This window comes from Perca fluviatilis, chromosome 9 (genome assembly GCF_010015445.1).
Source record: "Perca fluviatilis chromosome 9, GENO_Pfluv_1.0, whole genome shotgun sequence".
Classification (NCBI taxonomy): domain Eukaryota; kingdom Metazoa; phylum Chordata; class Actinopteri; order Perciformes; family Percidae; genus Perca; species Perca fluviatilis.
Genome location: NC_053120.1, coordinates 4711172 through 4734312, shown reverse-complemented (window position 1 = coordinate 4734312; position 23141 = coordinate 4711172). Strand labels below are relative to the sequence as shown.

Genomic DNA, 23141 nt, shown 5'->3' with positions numbered 1-23141 from the left:
GGGGGATTCTAGGGAATTACAGCGACCGCCAGCCGGTCACATGACTGTTAAGTTTAGCCGAGAGAAAAGGTGACTGAGCCGGTTAGAGAGCACCGTGAAGTCACGTTTTGGGACCGATTGGTGGGATAGCTGTGGACCAAGTACACACAGAGATACACTGGTAAGAGCCAATGAGGTTTAACCATGTATCAGCTGATATAAATAGCTCACGGTACTGTATTATGTCAACAGTTAAACTTAATTTAATATTGTATGTGGTGTTTTCTTTTGCGGGGTGCAAATCCTTCACCAAAACAAGTTCCTTGCCTACTGCTGCCCAAGACCATTGTGATTAGTTTAAAGAAATGCAAACAACCCGGAGCATTTTTTTCTCCAATCCCAGAGTGCATCTGTGGTGCAGCCAGACCTTACTCCACAGCGCTGTGGAGATAAGAGCTGGCAATGCTGGACTGTGAACATTGTGAGTCATTCAAAAACTCTCAGAGACAAGAGAAGTTTTATTTCTCTTCAGAGGACTGAACACACAGCTAAATGGATTTCAGCCGTCAGCTTCAGTCCCTCAGAGGTGAGACACAAGACACTTCCTCTTATATTGACTCATTCTCTGCAATCTGAGAAGCTGTGGCACAAATTCTTCGTCTTCCTTCTCCTCCGCGTTCATCTCGGTTCACGCTGCGCCGAGGTTACTTGAATGGCTCGGCTGTCGTTTATGCAAAATACCTCCAGCCGCTGTTTGTTTAATGTATTCCCTTTCAGGTTAAGTGGTTATGCAAAAACACAGAGAGGCATCCGGAGGAGGGAGGAAACATTCAGACAGCATTATAGATAGGGCTGTGCTTGATTAAAGAAATTCTTAGCCGACTAACACTCATTCAATTGTACCGACTAATCGATTAGTTCATTTAATCCACAGATCTGTAAATCTGAGTTTCTCCGCAAAGAGTCATGCTAAAAGCACCACTTTAATTCTTGTGTTTACCAGAGATTTGCTCGTACGTTTCTTGGAAATAAGTCATTCAGCATGAAAAAAGCATCAAACATGACTAATGGACTAAAGAAATCTAAGTTGACTAAGACCAAAACGACCGATTAGTCGACTAATCCACTAAGAGGGAGCAGCACTAATTATAGATCTGCTGATGATTACAGCTTCTTAAAAGAAGGTGATGATTTATGGCACGGTCACACATGCAGCATGCTTGTAGAATAATCTAATCTGTGATTGGCTGTCTAACGTAACGCGCCGTAGAGACACGCAGGAAAGACGCTACGCTACACAGAGACGGGGCTCATGTGTGTGTTGTTGTATTTTCAGAGGCTTGACTGCAGAGTGTGTGTAGGCGGAAAGGAGCTGAAAAGAAAGAAATGCTACCGTAATGTGTAATTTTCTAATTTCTTTTGTCACGTAGGAAAGCTTTTTTGCACACCTCTTTTGTCGGGCAGGTGCGTAGGATATGATCAAAAAGTAGCAGATCAGAAGCTTAGAGAAAGTCCCGCACACTGACCACTACGCAAGCAATAATTTATTTAGAAAAATACAGCATTTCGGTCTTTACCTGGTACCTGATGAAGTTACCTGATGAAGGTCTAAGACCGAGACGTTGTATTTTTCTAAATAAATTATTGCTTGCGTAATGGTCGGTGTGCGGGACTTTTTCTAAGTAATTTCTTTTGTTGAAATGGATTTTATTTAAGATACAAGAGGTTTGTCATATGCACAGTAAAGACAACTTACATCGTTACGACGAATAGTTTTGCTTGTTTTTCTTTTTAAAGAATAAAAGAAAAAATTAAAATAAAAAAAAGGAAAAGGGAAAAAAAAAACGAGAAAAAAACCCACCCCACCCCCCCCGACGACGACGGGAGAGGCAGGGAGACAAACGGGAGAGAAAGGGGAGGGGGGGGCCAAAAACACAGGAGCGGGGGACAAAGGCAGGAGCTCTGCAATCTTCCTAAAAAAAAAAAAAAAAAAAAAAAAAAAAAAAAAAAAAAAAAAAAAAAAAAAAAAAAAAAAAAAATAAAAAAAAAAAAAACCCCAATTTAATTTAAATAAAAAAAAACTATAATATCTTTTATCTCCATCCCTTCCCCTTACCCCACAAAAAAGAAGAAAAAAAAAAAAAAAAAAAAAAAAAAAAAAAAAAAAAGGTTAAGTTTTTTTTTTTATCAAAAAATAAAAAAATCACCCCCACCAGCAAGCAAAACCAAAACACGACACCAAAAAAATAGCCTCGGGAAGGAACTTGTTTTGGTGGAACATGTGTACGTTCAAAAGTTCCCAACAACAAGCAATTTGTTGTATTTTAAAAGAATACTGAAAGCAACCGAAAGGCAGAACGGAGTACATTTTAATATGTTAATTTATTGCAAGTAGAATCGTTATCGCGATATTCAGCGTTATCGCGTAGCGCATATTTTCCTCATGTCGTGCAGCCCTAGTGGGAGTCAGCCAGCCAGCCTTCCCAAAAAGAAAACACGATGAAAATGTGGCATCGTATCAGTTCTGGTATCAAAACATTTTCAATGATACCCAACTCTAAATCCTGACTGTAAATGAGCCAGTGAAAGCCTTCTGCCTGCTTCTCATTAAAACTGAATATTGTGCAAAGCAGCAAAACGCACATTTTAAAGACCTTTTATAACGCAAAAGACAAAGACCAGCGTGTCATAAAAACAGCTAAACTGCAAGTTAACCACTGCGGATGACATCGCCTCTAAACACACTCTGATGTGTTGAGTGGGACGTGTTCATGAGGAACTTCGGGGATGTAAAGGAGGAGCCCCGTTAACCACAGACTCCGATTGTGTTGGTGACATTACTCTCCGAGTTGGACTCAGCTTTGGGAGTTTCCTCGTCTCGTTACTGAAGGGCGTTCCAGCCTTTAAACACTAAGGACTGGACGTCTTGTTCCAACATGGGGACAGTTATACCGTCATTCAGATGGAAGTGGCTCAGCTGCTCTTTGCCTCAACTTCAATTTGACTTTTTTCCTGAAATATTTATAACTTTTGCTCTCAAAATACTAAGACGTTTTATCACAAAATATTCACGTCTTAATTTCAAAATATTACGACTTGTTCTCAAAATATTCAGATTTTTTATTTCCATATATTCCAACTTTTTTCTAAAAATATTCCTACTTTTTACCTCAAAATATTCCATTTTATATTCTCAAAACACTACAACTTATTTCTCAAAATATTGCGACTCTTTTCTTAAAATATTCCTACTTTTTTTCTCAAAATATTCAGATGTTTTCTTTCCATATATTCCAACTTTTTTCTCAAAATATTCCAACTTTTTATCTTAAAAATATTCCAATTTATATTCTCAAAATACTACAACTTATTTCTCAAAATATTGCGACTCTTTTCTTAAAATATTCCTACTTTTTTTTTCTCATGAAATAAACTAAACTCCCCGCACACTTGCATGTTTAATGACCAAACTGTAAATGGACATCCATCGACAACCTTATAAAGTGGCATTTATTTAGTATAGCTGCCTTCTTTGTCCCTCACCTTCCCAGCCAGTACGGACAGAAGAAATGGAGACGGATACGTCTTCATATTGTGAGTGGAGACATCACCTGAGTGAAATGTACGTTGGCGAGGGAGTGTTTGGTATGTGAACTATGAGTGCGAGCTGTGAGCAGTGCCTCTCGGCAGCTCGACTACAAGCCTTCGTTTCACTGGAGAGACGTGCTCATCCATCTTCAACATTTACAAATGTCAGGAGAGCAGAATGTCAGACAGTTAACTCACGGAAAGAAAGAAAACAGGCCAGAGAGAGAAAGAGAGAGAGAGAGAGAGCTCAGTCCTCCACCAAGCCTGCACAATCCTCCAGGTTCAACCGGTACTCACTCCGAACTCGTGAAATACAGACGCTGGGGCAGTCAGTGGCTGTCAGCGTCAGAGACGACGCAAAAATCCCCCCTCAGAACGCACCGGGCAGAGCAGCAGCTACGCAGCGCTGTAAGATGACCTAGTATTAAGAGGGACGATGGTACCGAGCAGTATGAGAGCCCGAAAATCCACGTAGGGAGGTAGGTTGGGGGGGGTGGATGGGTCAAACAACACAAGACTTTCCTAAACCCAACTGTCCCGTTCTTCTTTACCTAAACCCAACTGTCCCGTTCTTCTTTACCTAAACCCAACTGTCCCGTTCTTCTTTACCTAAACCCAACTGTCCCGTTCTTCTTTATCTAAACCCAACTGTCCCGTTCTTCTTTACCTAAACCCAACTGTCCCGTTCTTCTTTACCTAAACCCAACTGTCCCGTTCTTCTTTACCTAAACCCAACTGTCCCGTTCTTCTTTACCTAAACCCAACTGTCCCGTTCTTCTTTACCTAAACCCAACTGTCCCGTTCTTCTTTACCTAAACCCAACTGTCCCGTTCTTCTTTACCTAAACCCAACTGTCCCGTTCTTCTTTACCTAAACCCAACTGTCCCGTTCTTCTTTACCTAAACCCAACTGTCCCGTTCTTCTTTACCTAAACCCAACTGTCCCGTTCTTCTTTACCTAAACCCAACTGTCCCGTTCTTCTTTACCTAAACCCAACTGTCCCGTTCTTCTTTTCCTAAACCCAACTGTCCCGTTCTTCTTTACCTAAACCCAACTGTCCCGTTCTTCTTTTCCTAAACCCAACTGTCCCGTTCTTCTTTTCCTAAACCCAACTGTCCCGTTCTTGTCCAGCGTGTCACAGAAACGTACCTTTTATAAGCGCACCCACCATCTTTTCCTAAATCTAACTGAGTCAAAAGTCCCGACCCAGCGTGTTTATAAAGCTTATAAAGTTTAGATCTGATGCTAAAGGAGACTTTCAGCGTCAATAACACCAAAGGCACCCGACCAAGCGTCCGAATTTTACGCAGCGGGAGTGGGAATGTGTGCGTCAGAGCCCCGAGGTGATGATGAGATCTCGCTAGCTTTCTAACATTACCAACCCTGCCATCAAGTACATGAACGGTGGTTTTGTGAACTCTTCCTTTAATGCCTCCAATTTAACGGACTTATCCCGAGACCTTGCAAATGCATGCAGGGCAGAGTAGGGCTGGGTTAACACAGACATTCAAAGGAATCCAAGTCACGCTAAATAACGCTCCAAAGTCAGGCGACATTTTGGCGAGGGAAAAACTGCAATGGCCATTTCCACGGATGCACTAAATGGAAGTAACAAAACAAACAAACTAAGTGATGGAGGAAGCAGAGCAGAGAGTAGAGCAGCAAGTCCAGGAGTCTGGTGGCTTTGAAAGGGCGAGGGGGACTTTGCTATAGAGACCAGGCTGTAAACATGTTTAATTCTGCTGTAAAGTTGGGCATTTTAACATGGGGGAGGTTATGGGGATTGACTCCCTTTGGCAGTCAACTTGGCCAACTGCAGTTCAAGTTCAAGTTACTTTATTTATACCCGAAGGTAGATTTTGTTTGCAGTAGAGTCACACATCCTCACATTATCACACATCATCAAAAACGTTCTTATCGGTCCAGAATAAGATAATACATGCCTACATAAAGATCGTATGTAAGATACGAGTAAAAAGATTTAATACGAGTAAAAATAAGTAAAAGATTTTGTTTGCAGTAGACACACACACACAAAAAGTTGTTGGCACTTCTACCATTGGCTTCATTTCTCAGCACCGGGAGGTTTCCGCTTGGTATGCACATGTCATTTGTGGGTTACACACACACACACACACACACACACACACACACACACACACACACACACACACACACACACACACACACACACACACACACACACACACACACACACACACACACACACACAATGACTAAGAGAAGAAATATGCAAAACAACACAGTAACACTGCTGACATCTTTACAACAGTTTGAAGTATCGTTCTCGGCTAAACATCCACCCGTCAAGTCAAGTGTTTTATAAAGAACATTGCAATTTCCCCTTGCAGGATTAATAAAGTATACATTATTATTATTATTATTATTATTATTATTATTATTATTATTATTATTATTATTATTATTAAAAGTACAATAAGATCAATAAAATGCCTTTAAATAAATGTTATTTTGTAAATTTATGAGCATTATGTTGTTGCTCAGAGGGGTTCTTTGCAGTGTGTGTGCGTCTGTCTGTCTCTGCCTGTGTGTGTGTGTGTGTGTGTGTGTGTCTGTGTGTGTGTGTGTGTCTCTGTCTGTCTGTCTGTCTGTCTGTCTGTCTGTCTGTCTGTCTGTCTGTCTGTCTGTCTGTGTGTGTGTGTGTGTGTGTGTGTGTGTGTCTGTCTGTCTGTCTGTCTGTCTCTGCCTGTGTGTGTGTGTGTGTGTGTGTGTCTGTCTGTCTGTCTGTGTCTGTGTGTGTGTCTCTGTCTGTGTGTGTGTGTGTGTGTGTGTGTGTGTGTGTGTGTCTGTGTGTGTCTGTGTGTGTGTCTCTGTCTGTGTGTGTGTGTGTCTGTCTGTGTCTGTGTGTGTGTGTGTCTGTCTGTGTGTGTGTCTCTGTCTGTGTGTGTGTGTGTGTGTCTGTCTGTGTCTGTGTGTGTGTCTGTCTGTCTGTGTGTGTGTCTCTGTCTGTGTGTGTGTGTGTGTGTGTGTGTGTGTGTGTGTCTGTCTGTGTCTGTGTGTGTGTCTCTGTCTGTGTGTGTGTGTGTCTGTGTGTGTTTGAGGATTGTAGAAATTGAAACAGCGTTCAGTTGTGTCTTCTCTCTAAAGATATCTTCTGAATGCCCTTTTAGTTGCTGTAAATTTGCTATAAAGCTCCTTGCTTGAAGAATATAAATCCGTTTCCTGCGGCGGCGCTATGACGATGGATGGAAAACGCCCGGACGGGGCACCGAGGCCGGGCCGAGCAGAGCTGCAGCGGGTAAGCGCCATAAACGCGTAAAGACGGCAGCAACCTAGATGGTTAAAAGCTGACAATTAAAGCAAACGGTCACATAAATACATAAAAACCAACAGTAAAACAAACACAGACAGGCAGACTTGTGTAACTAATGATAAGAAGTAAAGACATTTACTAAAACAACAACTAAGAATATGCTGTATCAAACGTGTGACTTAGTGTTCGCAAATTTGCCTGTTTGAGCCATAGTTTTACCTTAGTATTACAAGCTCTGTGACCAGTTAATGATTTTATATCAGATGGAAAGGTAGTCCAAATCTGTGGACCTTTAACTGATGTTGAAGCTGTTGTTAAAGAAGGTTTTTTTCCCCCCCACAGATGGTCAGAGATGCTTCTCTCAGACTTCGATAAGCATTTGTCACCGAGCCGACAGGTTGCGCTGGCAGTCTCTCGGCTACAGACTCTCTCTCTCACACACACACACACACACACACACACACACACACACACACACACACACACACACACACACACACACACACACACACACACACACACACACACACACACACACATTGATCGAGAAGCTACTTTAGATGTGGGGTCATCCCCACTTTGGCCACTCACCCACTCCTCTACATATTACATGCTTATCATTCCAATATGCATCTTGCACACTACTTTGCATCATTACTTTTGGCACTTTACATCCCACTCCATGTGCACTGGATATTATGTCTTATTTGTAGATTTGTATTTTTGTATATTATACTGATATGTGCCTATATGTATATTGTTGTCTCTATTGTACAGTATGTTACTGTCCATTTGTTGAATGTATATAGAGAGTTAACACCTACCGAAGTCAACTTCCTTGTGTATGTAAGTATACTTGGCCAATAAACCTGATTCTGATTCAGATGGGCGTCTCCTCTCCACGCTAGAGCTTTTCCGGAACAATAACAAACTCACTTGTCAGCTTGAGACTTTAACGAGCTGCCGAGCCTGTTTGACGCTCACATACCATCATACCTGGATGAGGAGTAAGAATGTCAAGGTCTCCGTTTGTGTTTCTCTTTCTGCCTCCCTTCCTCGTGTTTGCCCTCAAACAAAGCTGCATGCAGACGTGAATATTCAGCTGGAAGTCTGAAAAAAACCCTCCATCTGAACTGAGCTTAAAGCACAAAATTACAGGCTGCTCTCAGGAACCACTCGTACGTACAGGTCTGAAAAGTAAAGCACTGTAATTGGTATGTGTTCCACGTATTTATTACTGTCAGCAGCACATTGACTGCCGCTGTATAAGAGCGTGAAAATCCTCGTAGGGAGGAGGTCAGGGGGGGGAGATGTTTGACTCCTAAAACACAGGGCTTTCAAGCCGGGAGGAGGAGATCATGTCCCGGGAGAAGTTAAGGAGAAAACACAAGACTTTCACCCAAAGTTGTATTTGTTTGGCATTTGAGTTCAAAAATCAACAATCTCTGCACCTGTCGTCGCCATATGATGGTCACCTTTTGTCAGCTAGTCGGTGGACGTAATTTCGTACGATATCACGGGAACCCGTTCAGGAGAGCGCGTTGAAAATTGAAGTTGTCTTTGCTGCTAAGCGGCGGCTCTCGCGCGTTCTTTCAGACGCAGACCGTTATTAATTAGCTAAATAAAAATGACATGTCGCCTCGAAAAATCACCCTAAAAAAACAATTCCCCCCCCAGCGTTGTACTCAGCCGATTCGTCCAATCGTTTAACCCTAAACTGATCTGAAATCGGTCAGCGTGTTCAGTACACAGCTTGAGTAAGGATGTGGTTAGCTTAGCATAAAGACTAGAAGCGGGGAACAGCCATCCTGGATCTGCCCCAAAGTTAAAAAAATGAATCCAATTAAGACCTCTAAAAAAGGTCATAGATTAGCATCGCTGGTTTCATGGTGAAAAGTTGCTTTGATAGCAGATGTACAGTACAGGCCAAAAGTTTGGACACACCTTCTCATTCAATGGGTTTCTTTATTTTCATGACTATTTACATTGTAGATTCTCACTGAAGGCATCAAAACTATGAATGAACACATATGGAATTATGTCCTTCACAAAAAAGTGTGAAATAACTGAAAACATGTCTTATATTTTAGATTCTTCAAAGTAGCCACCCTTTGCTTTTTGTGATAACTCTGCAAACCCTTGGTGTTCTCTCAATGAGCTTCATGAGGTAGTCACCTGAAATGGTTTTACCTTCACAGGTGTGCTTTGTCAGGGTTCATTAGTGGAATTTGTTCCCTTATTAATAAAAAAGCAAAGGGTGGCTACTTTGAAGAATCTAAAATATAAGACATGTTTTCAGTTATTTCACTTTTTTGTTAAGTACATAATTCCATATGTGTTCATTCATAGTTTTGATGCCTTCAGTGAGAATCTACAATGTAAATAGTCATGAAAATAAAAAGGAAACGCATTGAATGAGAAGGTGTGTCCAAACTTTTGGCCTGTACTGTATTAGCGTTGTGTTGGAGTGAAACAACAGGAGCGTGCCTATGTTCCCACATTTCTACGATTTCTTTTCTCCAAAATTAGGCCCTTTGTTCCCACATTTCTAAAGATTTATTTTCCAAAATTAAGCCCCATGTTCCCACATTTCCTTTTTCATAAATTTGTATCAGATTGTATCCCCCTTTCTCCCAATTTGGTAGCCAATTACACCCAACCTATTATCCAGTAGCAATGGACTACAGATGGAATGTAACCCTAACCCTAACATAGGGCCTAATTTTAAGAAAACTCTTAGAAATGTGGGAACACAGGGCTGACCCCGAATCAACAGGTGGGTTTCCAGCAGAGAGCAGCAGCTGCAGCCTCTCTTTGTGACGAGCCGATTTAAAAAGGAGGAAAAGTGTCTCACAGTCTCTCACAGAATATCTGAGGGGTTGTGTAATGGCAGCTGGGGTGACACAGCGCACAGAACTGCAGGCCCAAACACACACACACACAACGATGGCGTAGTTTCGGTCTGAACGGATGATGTAATCCTAAACCGAGTGAAGAGTTTTTCCTTTGGAGCCATTTGGGAGAACTTGCAAACACGGTCACAGTTTTATTCCAGGGAAGGACCCACAACACCAGCAGGGCTGCACACATAAAATAGTTTATTCTTTTTCTTATCGTCATCACCATATCAACTTGGGCAATAAACACAACGCAAAGACCTGTTACTTTGCCAAAGACACAAAAGGGATTTCTTTTGTTAGTTGAAAGAGAAAACAAAAAAATGCACTTTTAACCTTGTTTTGTTCAGTTAAATATTCAATTCTCAATAATTTCTTCTCAGTTTTTTTTTTTTTCTTCAACAAGCTATTTGTTGTATTTCGGCAGCATACTGAAAGCAGCAGAAAGGCAGAGCTGATTACACCACTAGTTTAGCTGCGTCATCCTGCCCAGATCCAGACTGATCTCCTGAAATGGCGTATGTAGGACACGCCAATTCGTATGGTATGTATTTGCGTGTTATAAAGACGCATACTTGCATTTTAGTGTGTTTTTCCACGCCGTTGGCGTCCATTGACCTACATTATCTTGCTATTGCGTAAAAAAAACTGATATATTGTGCAGCCCTAGTTTTTATTCACTCTTTTAACCCGCCCGCTGTATAATCCACAGAATGGAAACACAACCACAACGTAGCGGCACGCTAACATTTAGCGGACGGCTATTGAACAGTAAACTATTAGTAAACTGAACATGAACGTCAAACAAACGAATGACGGTAGCAGCGCTGACTGGGAAAAATATATTTTAATCGACACATTAAGACGAACTGAAATGAGGAGCCGAAATTTGCGTTCTAATCCGGTCCGATTCCTTCTGTTTGCGTAGGAAGCGGTTCCATAGTGGGACCGGGTTCCGGTACCCAACCCTTAGTGCGACCCACAGGAGCTTTTTATAAACTAGCGCCCCTAGCGATGACAGGAAATACTTAGTTAAGTTATGAAAAATATGTTGGTTTGGGTTCAAATCAGAAGTTACCTCACTTCCTGAAGGTTACACGCACGTGACCCTGAACGTAAAAAAACTGTTTCCTTTTCTTTTCAAACGGGACCTGGGTGAAAGTCCTGTGTTTGTTTGACCCATCTATCCCCCCCCCCCTACCTGCCGCAAAATTACGAAACCATTAGGATAGCCGACTGGTCAGGGGACAGGACCTGAACCAATGGGGTTACGTTACCTTGCGTTCTCATGGACGCCTGGCCAATAAATGCTACTGAAGGGCGGGTCTTGGCGCGGCCATAGTGGGATTCGTAATAATCGCCTACCTGCCTCCTTACCAGGACATTTGGCTCTCTTATACTTCCTCGCCTTCACTTCCTGCTTTGCTCCTGTCAGAACTACTAAGACCTCTAGAGGGCGCCGCCACTAGAAACCTAAATATGAGTCATATGCTGCATGAACAAAACAACCTCTGGGAGTGTTTTTCGGACGAGGAAAAAGTCTCGAGTGGTCATGATGAGAGGAGCCAAAGGAGGTCTAAGAGGAAACGGTTCAAACTGTTGAGTAATGCCGAAACTCTGCAGCAGAGCAGATGTTGAACCCTGTCCAGCTTCTCCGTTAGGGCCGTCACCGCTCAGCCAGATGTTAAAAGATGCTCAGACCCATCGTGACTGTACAGTACCCCGTCTATAGCAGGGGTTTCATGTACTTCTTTACCAGGGATCCACACGTTGGAAGCCTCACAACCGAACTTCGGCTCACAGACAGGCTCTGTTTTTATTTATTTTTTATTTAACCTTTATTTACCCAGGTAAACTGTTTGAGAACAACTTCTCATTTACAAACATGACCTGGCCAAGAGGCTACAGAAATAAATGGTAACATACTATACAACTAGACATATACATGTCAGACACACAACACACAGAACAAGCAATTAAAAAAAATTTAAAAAATAGACAGCAAAGAGAAAAAAGAAAATAAAATGCTTAAGTATATGTGTATAAATATGGTTCATGTTTATCAGCAGGAACAGGAATCGACTATGTTGTTTTGTAGGTTAAGCTGTTGCTGCGGCCGTTAGATTTTAGTGTGGAAAAAAAAATACAATCCCCCGAGAATCCCTGAAGCCCGACATGTTGGAGCAATTAGTGAAATATTGCCTCCACAACCTCATTATCATGCGTTTAAAAGTAAGAGCTGCAGATTTCATTTGGATCACATTCTGGATCTGCCTCCTTCTCTCCTCACATTAACCCTTCGGTCATCCTCGGGTCAAATCGGACCCATTTTTGGGGGTTTTCTTTCAACCAAATTGTCCAAAAACAATAACGTGGACGGTTCCGTACAGCACTCTTCCCAATAAAATAAAGGATCCGTTCGCTACTTTCATTGAATTTTGGGTGTTTAATTCAATTTTATAGGATTTGAAAAAAGATTGCATAAAAAAAGAACATTGAAAAAAGTGACAGAAATGTCAGAAAAAGCTTAAAAGAAACGTGGGGGGGAAACACAACAACAACAAAAACGCCAAAAAGCCCAAATCAACAAAAACATTAAAGTTAAAATAAGATAAGTTAAAGAAAGTTAAGATAAAGTTTTAATTTAAAACTTTGACCCACATAAACAAAACGTGCTTGGTCGACAAGAGTTAATACAGAAAGTAAATCAGAGACGGACCGTGTTTTTGCTAAAAGAGAGTTCAGAAGAAGACGAAAAGTTTCTGATGAATCAGTTTGTGGATTGAAGACTGACTAAATAAATGTTCCTATTAATTCAAAATGGTTTTAGTTATTAATTCAAATTAGTCCTTCTCCCTCCACTCTCCATCCTTCTTCCTCCTCCTAGGAAAAAAACAAGTTAAAATTCTCTGACTCCAGCTTGTTAAATGTGAATATTGTTCTAGTGTCTTTTCTCCTCTGGGACAGGAAACTGAATATCTTTGATTGGGGACAAAATAAGACATTTGAGGACATCTTGGGCTTTTTGGGGAAACACTGATCCACATTCTTCACCATTTTAGACCAAAAAAAGTCATCCATCAATCCAGAAAATAATAATAATCCACAGTTGCAGCCCTGTCCAGAAATTCTTCTTCGTCCATGGTGCAGTGATGCTACTCCTCAACATCATTTACTCAGACGGAGAGGAGTGGGACGATGAAAATAAAATCGCTAGTCGCCGTTTTCGCGGTCGATCTTCAGTACAATCATATCTAAAAAAGGACACCAGATTATTCTGCATTTTAAAAATCATTGTGTGTCTTTGTGGTCTTTTGTTTCACCTGTTCTCAGCTCCCTCGAACCCTTTCACCTTTTGGTTCGTTAGTGGACAACCGCGCGGTTTGTCCCGAGCATTGACCCCGTCCGCTGTGAAAGTGGCCCGAGAAGCCAGAATGGCCGCGACCCCCGCCGCACCTGGCTGCTGGACTCATCATGTGTGCGTCCCTGTGTGTGTAACAAGCATAGTGTGTCCTAGCTGTGCACGAGCCTAGGAGCATTTCACTAATTTCCTAAAATAACAATGAAATGCTGCGTTATTGACTTTAGACCAGGTCTTTGTTGGTTAATGGTGCGATCACTTCCCGCTGCCTCAAGATAGCGATACGCCCAGAATGCACCTGACCACACCTCCTTGTAAGACCAGCACGCCCAGAATGCACCTGAACGCACCTCCCTGTAAGACCAGCACGCCCAGAATGCACCTGAACGCACCTCCCTGTAAGACCAGCACGCCCAGAATGCACCTGAACGCACCTCCCTGTGAGACCAGCACGCCCCGAACGCACCTCCCTGTAAGACCAGCACGCCCAGAATGCACCTGAACACACCTCCCTGTAAGACCAGCACGCCCAGAATGCACCTGAACGCACCTCCCTGTAAGACCAGCACGCCCAGAATGCACCTGAACACACCTCCCTGTAAGACCAGCACGCCCAGAATGCACCTGAACGCACCTCCCTGTAAGACCAGCACGCCCAGAATGCACCTGAACGCACCTCCCTGTAAGACCAGCACGCCCAGAACGCACCTCCCTGTGAGACCAGCACGCCCCGAACGCACCTGAACGCACCTCCCTGTAAGACCAGCACGCCCAGAATGCACCTGAACGCACCTCCCTGTAAGACCAGCACGCCCAGAACGCACCTCCCTGTAAGACCAGCACGCCCAGAATGCACCTGAACGCACCTCCCTGTGAGACCAGCACGCCCCGAACGCACCTGAACGCACCTCCCTGTAAGACCAGCACGCCCAGAATGCACCTGAACGCACCTCCCTGTAAGACCAGCACGCCCTGAACGCACCTCCCTGTGAGACCAGCACGCCCCGAACGCACCTCCCTGTAAGACCAGCACGCCCAGAATGCACCTGAACACACCTCCCCGTAAGACCAGCACGCCCAGAATGCACCTGAACACACCTCCCTGTAAGACCAGCACGCCCAGAATGCACCTGAACACACCTCCCTGTAACACCAGCATGCCCAGAATGCACCTGAACACACCTCCCTGTAAGACCAGCACGCCCAGAATGCACCTGAACACACCTCCCTGTAAGACCAGCACGCCCAGAATGCACCTGAACACACCTCCCTGTAAGATCATGGGCCACAGATGGGCGCAGGTGCATTTGCTGTTTAAACGACGCGGGCGCTGGACGGGAAACTGACAACTGGGTCGCTCTTAAACTAGCAAAGACACTTGCGTCGGGCTTTGCGCTGTGCCAGGTGCAAGATAGAGCCCTTAGTCTTATATCACGATATCGATATAACATTGATATATTGCCCAGCTCTACATAGGCACTCCTAAAATTCTCCATTACCATAAAAAAACCACCACAGAAAACAAATTAAGATTTTATGATTCCTTTCTAAGTGCCGATTAAATATGAGGTGGTCCCAGCTGTCTCAGTCAGCGTTCCACACTGCTGTGGGTTTTCTGTTAGATGTTGTTTTGAAAAATACACTAGCTATGGTATTAGGTAGCCACATTTTACAGACAGCCAGAGCTTCTTCTCCTGCATTCACTTTCTTGGGAGTGTGTGTTCAGGGGTGGGGAGTGGGGGGGGTTAACCAGTAGGGCTGCTCCCTCTTAGTGGATTAGTCGACTAATCGGTGGTTTTGGTCTTAGTCAACTTAGATTTCTTTAGTCCATTAGTCATGTCTGATGCCGTTTTCATGCTGAATGACTTATTTCCAAGAATCGTACGAGCTCATCTCTGGTAAACACAAGAATTAAAGTGCATGACTCTTTGCAGAGAAACTCAGATTTACAGATCTGTCGATTAAATCAACTAATGGATTAGTCGATACAATAGAATGAGGGTTAGTCGACTAAGAAGTTCTTCAATCGAGCACAGCCCTAGATAACAGTAACACATCGGCACCGCACGTAAAGTCTAAATTCTCTGATGTCAGCTTTGTTAAATGTGAATATTGTTCTAGTGTCTTCTCTCCTCTGGGACAGGAAACTGAATATCTTTGAGTTGGGGACAAAACAGGACATTTGAGGACGTCACCTTGGGCTTTTTGGGAACCACTGATCCACATTTTTCACCATTTTCTGACGTTTTAAGAGACCAAAACAACTCATCCAGAAAATAATCCACAGTGAAGATAATCGTTATTTGGTCACCAAACATCCCGCCGAGTCGTCATCACAGATTAAAGCAGCAACATCATCAACTTCTTTAAAAAGAGAAACTTTCTGCTCACACACTTCTGACTCGGCTCTCTTCATTTTGGCACATGCACCCCTGCACAAAACACCTGCCTGTTGTACTCTGCGTGGCATTCTCACACAAAAGGAAAAACAGCAGAAGCACCTTTTGTCCTCTCCACACCTCCACCCAGAGACACACCCAGAACAGGAAGAGGAGACAGAAGACAAAAGGGGGAAGGTCTCGGCACTCTCTCTCTCTCTCTCTCTCTCTCACCCATCTTCCTTTTCTTTTCCCCTGCGGGACTGGAAAGGCAGGAGTGACCTGATCAGCCCTGAAAGCTGTAAAACACTGACATCAGCAGCATGAACTCCTCTCCTGGGTTTATTCTCTGTCAGGCCATAGGAGTAGACAGGGGGCGGACTGGGACAACCAGTAGGCCCTTTACCAGCCCAATTTCATACGGGGACATTAACAGGCTTTCATAATAAAATAATACACACTTCATAAAGCCTTCACATGAACTACCATGGCACCATCTTAGAATAGAACGGACATGCTTACATATTTAGTACATACTTAACACACCCAAAACACCGAACACGAGCAAGCTTTTATTTTGAAAAGTAGTATGGCTAGTTTCCTTTATAATAATAATAATAATAATAATAATAATAATAATAATAATAATAATATAATCAAACATCAGATTTTATAAACTACATGGGTTTTCGTGTGCAGAAATCTTAATGTGTAAAGTAACTAGTAACTAAAGTAACTAGTAACTAAAGCTGGACAGATGAATGTAGCGGAGTAACTAAAGTAACTAGTAACTAAAGCTGGACAGATGAATGTAGTGGAGTAACTAAAGTAACTAGTAACTAAAGCTGGACAGATGAATGTAGTGGAGTAACTAAAGTAACTAGTAACTAAAGCTGGAACAGATGAATGTAGCGGAGTAACTAAAGTAACTAGTAACTAAAGTAACTAGTAACTAATCCTGGACAGATGAATGTAGTGGAGTAACTAAAGTAACTAGTAACTAAAGTAACTAGTAACTAAAGCTGGAACAGATGAATGTAGCGGAGTAACTAAAGTAACTAGTAACTAAAGCTGGAACAGATGAATGTAGCGGAGTAACTAAAGTAACTAGTAACTAAAGCTGGAACAGATGAATGTAGCGGAGTAACTAAAGTAACTAGTAACTAAAGCTGGAACAGATGAATGTAGTGGAGTAACTAAAGTAACTAGTAACTAAAGCTGGAACAGATGAATGTAGCGGAGTAACTAAAGTAACTAGTAACTAAAGCTGTAACAGATGAATGTAGCGGAGTAACTAAAGTAACTAGTAACTAAAGCTGGAACAGATGAATGTAGTGGAGTAACTAAAGTAACTAGTAACTAAAGTAACTAGTAACTAATCCTGGACAGATGAATGTAGCGGAGTAACTAAAGTAACTAGTAACTAAAGCTGGAACAGATGTAGCGGAGTAACTAGTAACTAAAGCTGTAACAGATGAATGTAGCGGAGTAACTAAAGTAACTAGTAACTAAAGCTGGAACAGATGAATGTAGCGGAGTAACTAAAGTAACTAGTAACTAAAGCTGTAACAGATGAATGTAGCGGAGTAACTAAAGTAACTAGTAACTAAAGCTGGAACAGATGAATGTAGCGGAGTAACTAAAGTAACTAGTAACTAAAGCTGTAACAGAGGAATGGAGTAAAATGTACAATATTTTTCTCTGAATGAAAAGAAAAGACTCAAGTAAAGTACAAGTAGCTCAACAGTTGTACTACAGTACAGTACAGGAGTAGATGTACTTTGGGGGTTAAAGAAACACAAGAGGAGCGTGAATAAACAAAGATATGATTTCTTGTGATTTCTGTTTGTCTTTTATAAAGATTTAAACGTCGGAGATTCCTGAAGAAAACGTCCTGAAGCACGTGCGATGTTTGGACTACGCAGAACATTTTGAACAATATACAGGAGGTGAATAATTTAGATTTTATTTCTATTTATTTATTATTTTATTTTTATTTAATATTATTTTATTAATCAACATGAGTACAGAGTCCGACATGTAAATATGCCAGATTTTAGCCATACGGGCTAATTTCCATCTGCAGTCCCTATAGCAGGTCGATGGCTTAAAACCATAGATGCACTACAGCAACACAACAAATACACATACAACATGAAAGACATAAAGGCATAGACCATTATAATGACACAACCTCTATTCCAGATCAGGACTACTGGCAGCTTGGTGGCATGAGAAAAACACAAGAATCATACACAGTAGACTCACATCAACAACACATTAAGCACACACACACACAGAGACACTACTATAGCGATAAAGACAAACACGTTATTCTGGATTATGGCAGCATATTTGATTAGTCAATAACCAATGTTAATGTCTTCCTGTCAACGGTGCAACGTTTTTCTTTTTCAACACTAGTGTTGCTTTTCCCAATGTTTTTGTCACTTATTTCAACATTTTTTGTCACTTTTTCCTTTGTTTTGTCGATTTATTTCAGTTTTTGCGACATTTTTGCCACTTTTCTTTAACGTTCTTTTATTAAATTTTCTTCAAATGCTATAAATTCGAATAAAACACCCACTTTCAATGAAGACAAACACATTATTCTGGATTATGGCAGCATATTTGATTAGTCAGTTACCAATGTTAATGTCTTCCTGTCGACCGTGCAACGTTTTCTCTTTTTCTGGGTCGAAATTTAAAATGAAAACTCTTTTTTTCCCCCGACACTAATGGTCAACTTTTTCAACACTACGTTGCTTTTCCCAATGTTTTTGTCACTTTTTTCAACATTTTTTGTCACGTTTCTCTGCTGGTTTTGAAGCTTATTTCCATTTTTTGTCAGTTCTTCCCGATGTTTTGTCTATATTTTTCTGTGTTTTTATTTATTTATTTTAGTTTTTCCAACATTTTTGCCACTTTTTTCTTTTCTTTTATTTGATTTTTCAGGTTGATGGCATGAGAAAAACGTATCATACACAGTAGACACAGGTGAAAGTGCATAGACACACATTAGGACACATCAACAACACACACACACACACACACACACACACACACACACACACACACACACACACACACACACACACACACACACACACACACACACACACACACACAACCTACTATAGCATGAATAAAAACCATTTCTGTCAGAAATTGCTGCGGAAAAAGGCACCAGAACGCAAGAAATTAAGTATTTGATTGACACTCAAAGTTTTCTGGGGGAGGACACCCTAACACCCCCCCACCCCCCAACCAGACCCCCCCCCCCATGTTAAAACAAAACCTACGCCCTTGTGTCAGACAGGCTGCCTGGAGGAAGGAGGATTCATGTCTAATGGAGAAGATTTCTGTGGAAAGATATAGGCTACGAGATAAAAGAGAAACTAGACGGACAGGTTCTAACGGACACACGCACATCTCTGGAAACATGATCAGGTGGAATTAATCAGCTGTTTGTTCTCCAGAAGAAAACTCTCCGCTGAGTGGAGAGAGAGAGAGAGAGAGAGAGAGAGAGAGAGAGAGAGAGAGAGAGAGAGAGAGAGATACGTCCAAGTCAAGGCAAACATTTGAATAAGACGAAGATTTATTCCCAGGAACCATGCAGGGAAGGAAGCAGCTGGACACCACGCACGTTTACTCCGACGTGCGCAGAAATGACCGCGCTTCTACGACTGGTCTACCGACGTCTACTCATCACAAACAGCCTGACGTTTAACGTCCCCGGCAACACCGAGCTACAGTGGAAGTTTCCTCCAGAAATAGGGACAGAGTCGAGCCCGGTTTGCGTTAAAAGAGTCGCGGGGGAAAGAGCGCGGTGCGCGCTGCGTCGCCGCTGCCGCGTCACTCCCAGAACGTGAATGTTTTGTGTGAGAAATGTATTTTAATTTATTTTGTCTTACCTTTGATGGAGTTGGATTTGGTTTCATCCAGCAGACTGGACGCGGAGTTCCCCATGGTGCTGCTGCTGCTGCCGGGAGAGGATCCACAGGTGAACGGTTCAGTCCTCAGGTACAAACATACAGTCACATCGATCTACAGCTGAGAGGGAGGAGGAGAGAGAGGGAGAGGGAGGGAGGAGGGAGGGAGGGACACGCCCTCCTCTTCTCACTCAGTGACGTGCAGCCAGAAAAGCCAGCTCACTTTTTTACCCTGATGATGGACCTTTTCCACAGCAGACATGTTGACTTGTCGTAGTAGGAAAAGCACAGCTGAGACTGATAACCTTAACGATGGCTCAGTTCCATCAAGTGACCCAGTAAGATATTTCAGTGAGTCAACATGCACAATACCAGGACCTCTCCTAAGTGGAATGCAGCCATCAGTAATGGTTTAATACCAGGGTCTCTGCTAAGTGGAATGCAGCCATCAGTAATGGTTTAATACCAGGACCTCTCCTAAGTGGAATGCAGCCATCAGTAATGGTTTAATACCAGGGTCTCTCCTAAGTGGAATGCAGCCATCATTAATGGTTTAATACCAGGGCCTCTCCTAAGTGGAATGCAGCCATCAGTAATGGTTTAATACCAGGACCTCTCCTAAGTGGAATGCAGCCATCATTAATGGTTTAATACCAGGGTCTCTCCTAAGTGGAATGCAGCCATCAGTAATGGTTTAATACCAGGACCTCTCCTAAGTGGAATGCAGCCATCAGTAATGGTTTAATACCAGGACCTCTCCTAAGTGGAATGCAGCCATCAGTAATGGTTTAATACCAGGACCTCTCCTAAGTGGAATGCAGCCATCAGTAATGGTTTAATACCAGGACCTCTCCTAAGTGGAATGCAGCCATCAGTAATGGTTTAATACCAGGACCTCTCCTAAGTGGAATGCAGCCATCAGTAATGGTTTAATACCAGGACCTCTCCTAAGTGGAATGCAGCCATCAGTAATGGTTTAATACCAGGGCCTCTCCTAAGTGGAATGCAGCCATCAGTAATGGTTTAATACCAGGGCCTCTCCTAAGTGGAATGCAGCCATCATTAATGGTTTAATACCAGGACCTCTCCTAAGTGGAATGCAGCCATCAGTAATGGTTTTGAATACACCTGTGCTTTTCCTACTATGACATGTCAACATGTCTGACGTGGAAAAGGTCTATTATGGAAGAAGAGAACGCATTTCCACATCTCAATCTCAATATTCTTGGACAAGTATACAATCAAAACAAAATATAATTTATCGAAATATGTTTGCCCCCAATGAATGTGGCCCTGTTCTGCCAATTTCCCCAGCCTTTGTCACATGACCAATTAATGTTTTCATGACTATCCAAAACTCTGCTACCATGCAACCAGCAGTGGAATTTTTTTTTAGTTTAAAGTGAAAATAATAATAATAATAAATAAGATGAATAATGAATGTGATGTTTTATTTAGCAGAATGACTGTGTGTTGTTCTATCCTCTCCAGTATTTCCGATATTTTGGCTTTGTCTTCAAACTCTCGTGGCTAGGTAAGCCCTTTCAACTTATAAACGATCGATACTTGGCGTCCGTGTGTGGATCTCTTGATCGTCCGTTTGGGTCTCTCAGAGACACAGACTTGATGAAGAATTACAGGACATCCACTGAGATATTCAGGCTTCGCAGACCGATTTTTAATATGTTTTTAGAAGACAGGATGAGCAAACAGAAAAAAAGACAATAAATCAGCAAGTAATGAAATAAAAAGAGAAATCTGAAATAAATAGAGAAACATCATCCGTGCTGCAGGATCAGTTTGGTGTGCGGTTTTAGCAAAAGGCAATCCTCACCAGTTTTGGTTTGATTAAAGAGTTTCTACTTAGTTCTAGTTAAAGCATCAGACATCAGTGCAGTCAGAACTTTGTTCAGGTGACACAGAAACAGTAGAAACCAGATGAGCGGATGATTTCGTGTGAATGATTTTCTGCTCTCGTTTCTCTCACTGGGTCGTCTCGGCGCTCGCGCTGCTCTGCGCGGCGTTGGCGTTGGTGTACGTGGGGACGCTGTACTTGGTGAGGACAGACTTAAACTGCTCCAGCGTGGCGTCGGTTCGAACGCCCGTCGGGTCGAAGTGAGTCCGACTCACCCTGAAGCCGGCCTCCGTCAGGTACTGAAGAAACTTGTTCAACCTTTTGCACAGAAATGAAATGAGAAAATGATAATCAGCATCAATGGTTCTGCGGCTATGTGTCTTGTATTCAAAGTTAAAACACTTTCGTATTTCTCTAAAATGTTACTGCTTCAGTCTGGTGTTACTTAATGTCTTTCTTATCGTCTATACATTTCAAGTTTAGCCTCAAACCAACAACGTGTTTGGTAGAGCCCGACCGATATATCGGCATTTTCCAAACTATCGTATCGGCATTTATAATTGCCGATTATATACAGTACAGGCCAAAAGTTTGGACACACCTTCTCATTCAATGAGTTTCCTTTTTATTTTCAGGACTATTTACATTGTAGATTCTCACTGAAGGCATCAAAACTATGAATGAACACATATGGAATTATGTACTTAACAAAAAAGTGAAATAACTGAAAACATGTCTTATATTTTAGATTCTTCAAAGTAGCCACCCTTTGCTTTTTTTATTAATAAGGTAAATAATTCCACTAATGAACCCTGACAAAGCACACCTGTGAAGGTAAAACCATTTCAGGTGACTACCCTCATGAAGCTCATTGAGAGAACACCAAGGGTTTGCAGAGTTATCAAAAAAAAAAAAAAAATATATATATATATATATATATATATATATATATATATATATATATATATATATATATATATATATATATATATAGACTTGGGAATTTAAAAATCCGATATTCCAATATATCGGGATATATAGATATATATAGATATATATATATATATATATAAATTATCTATCTATCTATCTATCTATCTATCGGCCGATATATTGGAATATCGGATTTTGTAAATCACCAAATATTTGTATCGATATCGGCCTTAAGCCCTTTCTCAACACTTATCTGGCTGCTTCCCAAGTCTCTTATTTGATATCTCCGGTACTAAAATCTGCAATGGAGAAAGGAGGACGGGGCACCGCGGTCGAGCCGAGCCGAGTAGAGCAGGTACTAGCAGTGGAGCATGTGGAACAGCTGAGAGCGGCCAGAGGGGACTTACTTGGGCATGTTCATGCCTCTGATGCTGTGGCGGTGGATGCTGTAGTAGAAGGGCGGGTGATCCAGAGACGCATCGGACTTCATCTTCTTCACTACGTTCCCCGACTCGTCTCCCGACTTCCTCTTCGCTGGAGAGAGACCGAACATTAGAGCTGGACAGGAAAAACTAAACTGAGAGGGAACCCAGCAGTGACTCCATCTTTTACAAACTTGTGTTGTTTTTGGTCAAACTGGGTTCAAACTAGAGCTGCAAACATTAAGTCAATTAGTTGTCAACTACAGTGGCACATACCCTTCACCATACCCCCACATCATCACATACCCTTCACCATACCCCCACATCATCACATACCCTTCACCATACCCCCACATCATCACATACCCTTCACCATACCCCCACATCATCACATACCCTTCACCATACCCCCACATCATCACATATTATTACATACCCTTCACCATACCCCACACATCATCACATAACCCTTCACCATACCCCCACATCATCACATACCCT

The 23141-nt window shown here is 42.1% G+C and overlaps 2 protein-coding genes across 2 annotated transcripts in view; both read right to left on the bottom strand.

Annotated features, from left to right (window-relative positions):
* Positions 1–19658, bottom strand: part of niban1a (niban apoptosis regulator 1a) — a 69497-nt gene extending 49839 nt beyond the window's left edge. The window contains exon 1 of the mRNA XM_039812507.1: positions 19413–19658. Coding sequence (XP_039668441.1) covers positions 19413–19467 — 55 coding nt within the window. The 5' untranslated portion in view covers positions 19468–19658. The remainder of the gene's footprint in view (positions 1–19412) is intronic.
* A 1421-nt stretch (positions 19659–21079) lies between these two features.
* Positions 21080–23141, bottom strand: part of trmt1l (tRNA methyltransferase 1-like) — a 28010-nt gene continuing 25948 nt past the window's right edge. Inside the window, exons 13-14 of the mRNA XM_039811513.1 lie at positions 22626–22843; positions 21080–21603 (exon numbers count right to left, since the gene is read on the bottom strand). Coding sequence (XP_039667447.1) covers positions 21414–21603; positions 22626–22843 — 408 coding nt within the window. The 3' untranslated portion in view covers positions 21080–21413. The remainder of the gene's footprint in view (positions 21604–22625; positions 22844–23141) is intronic.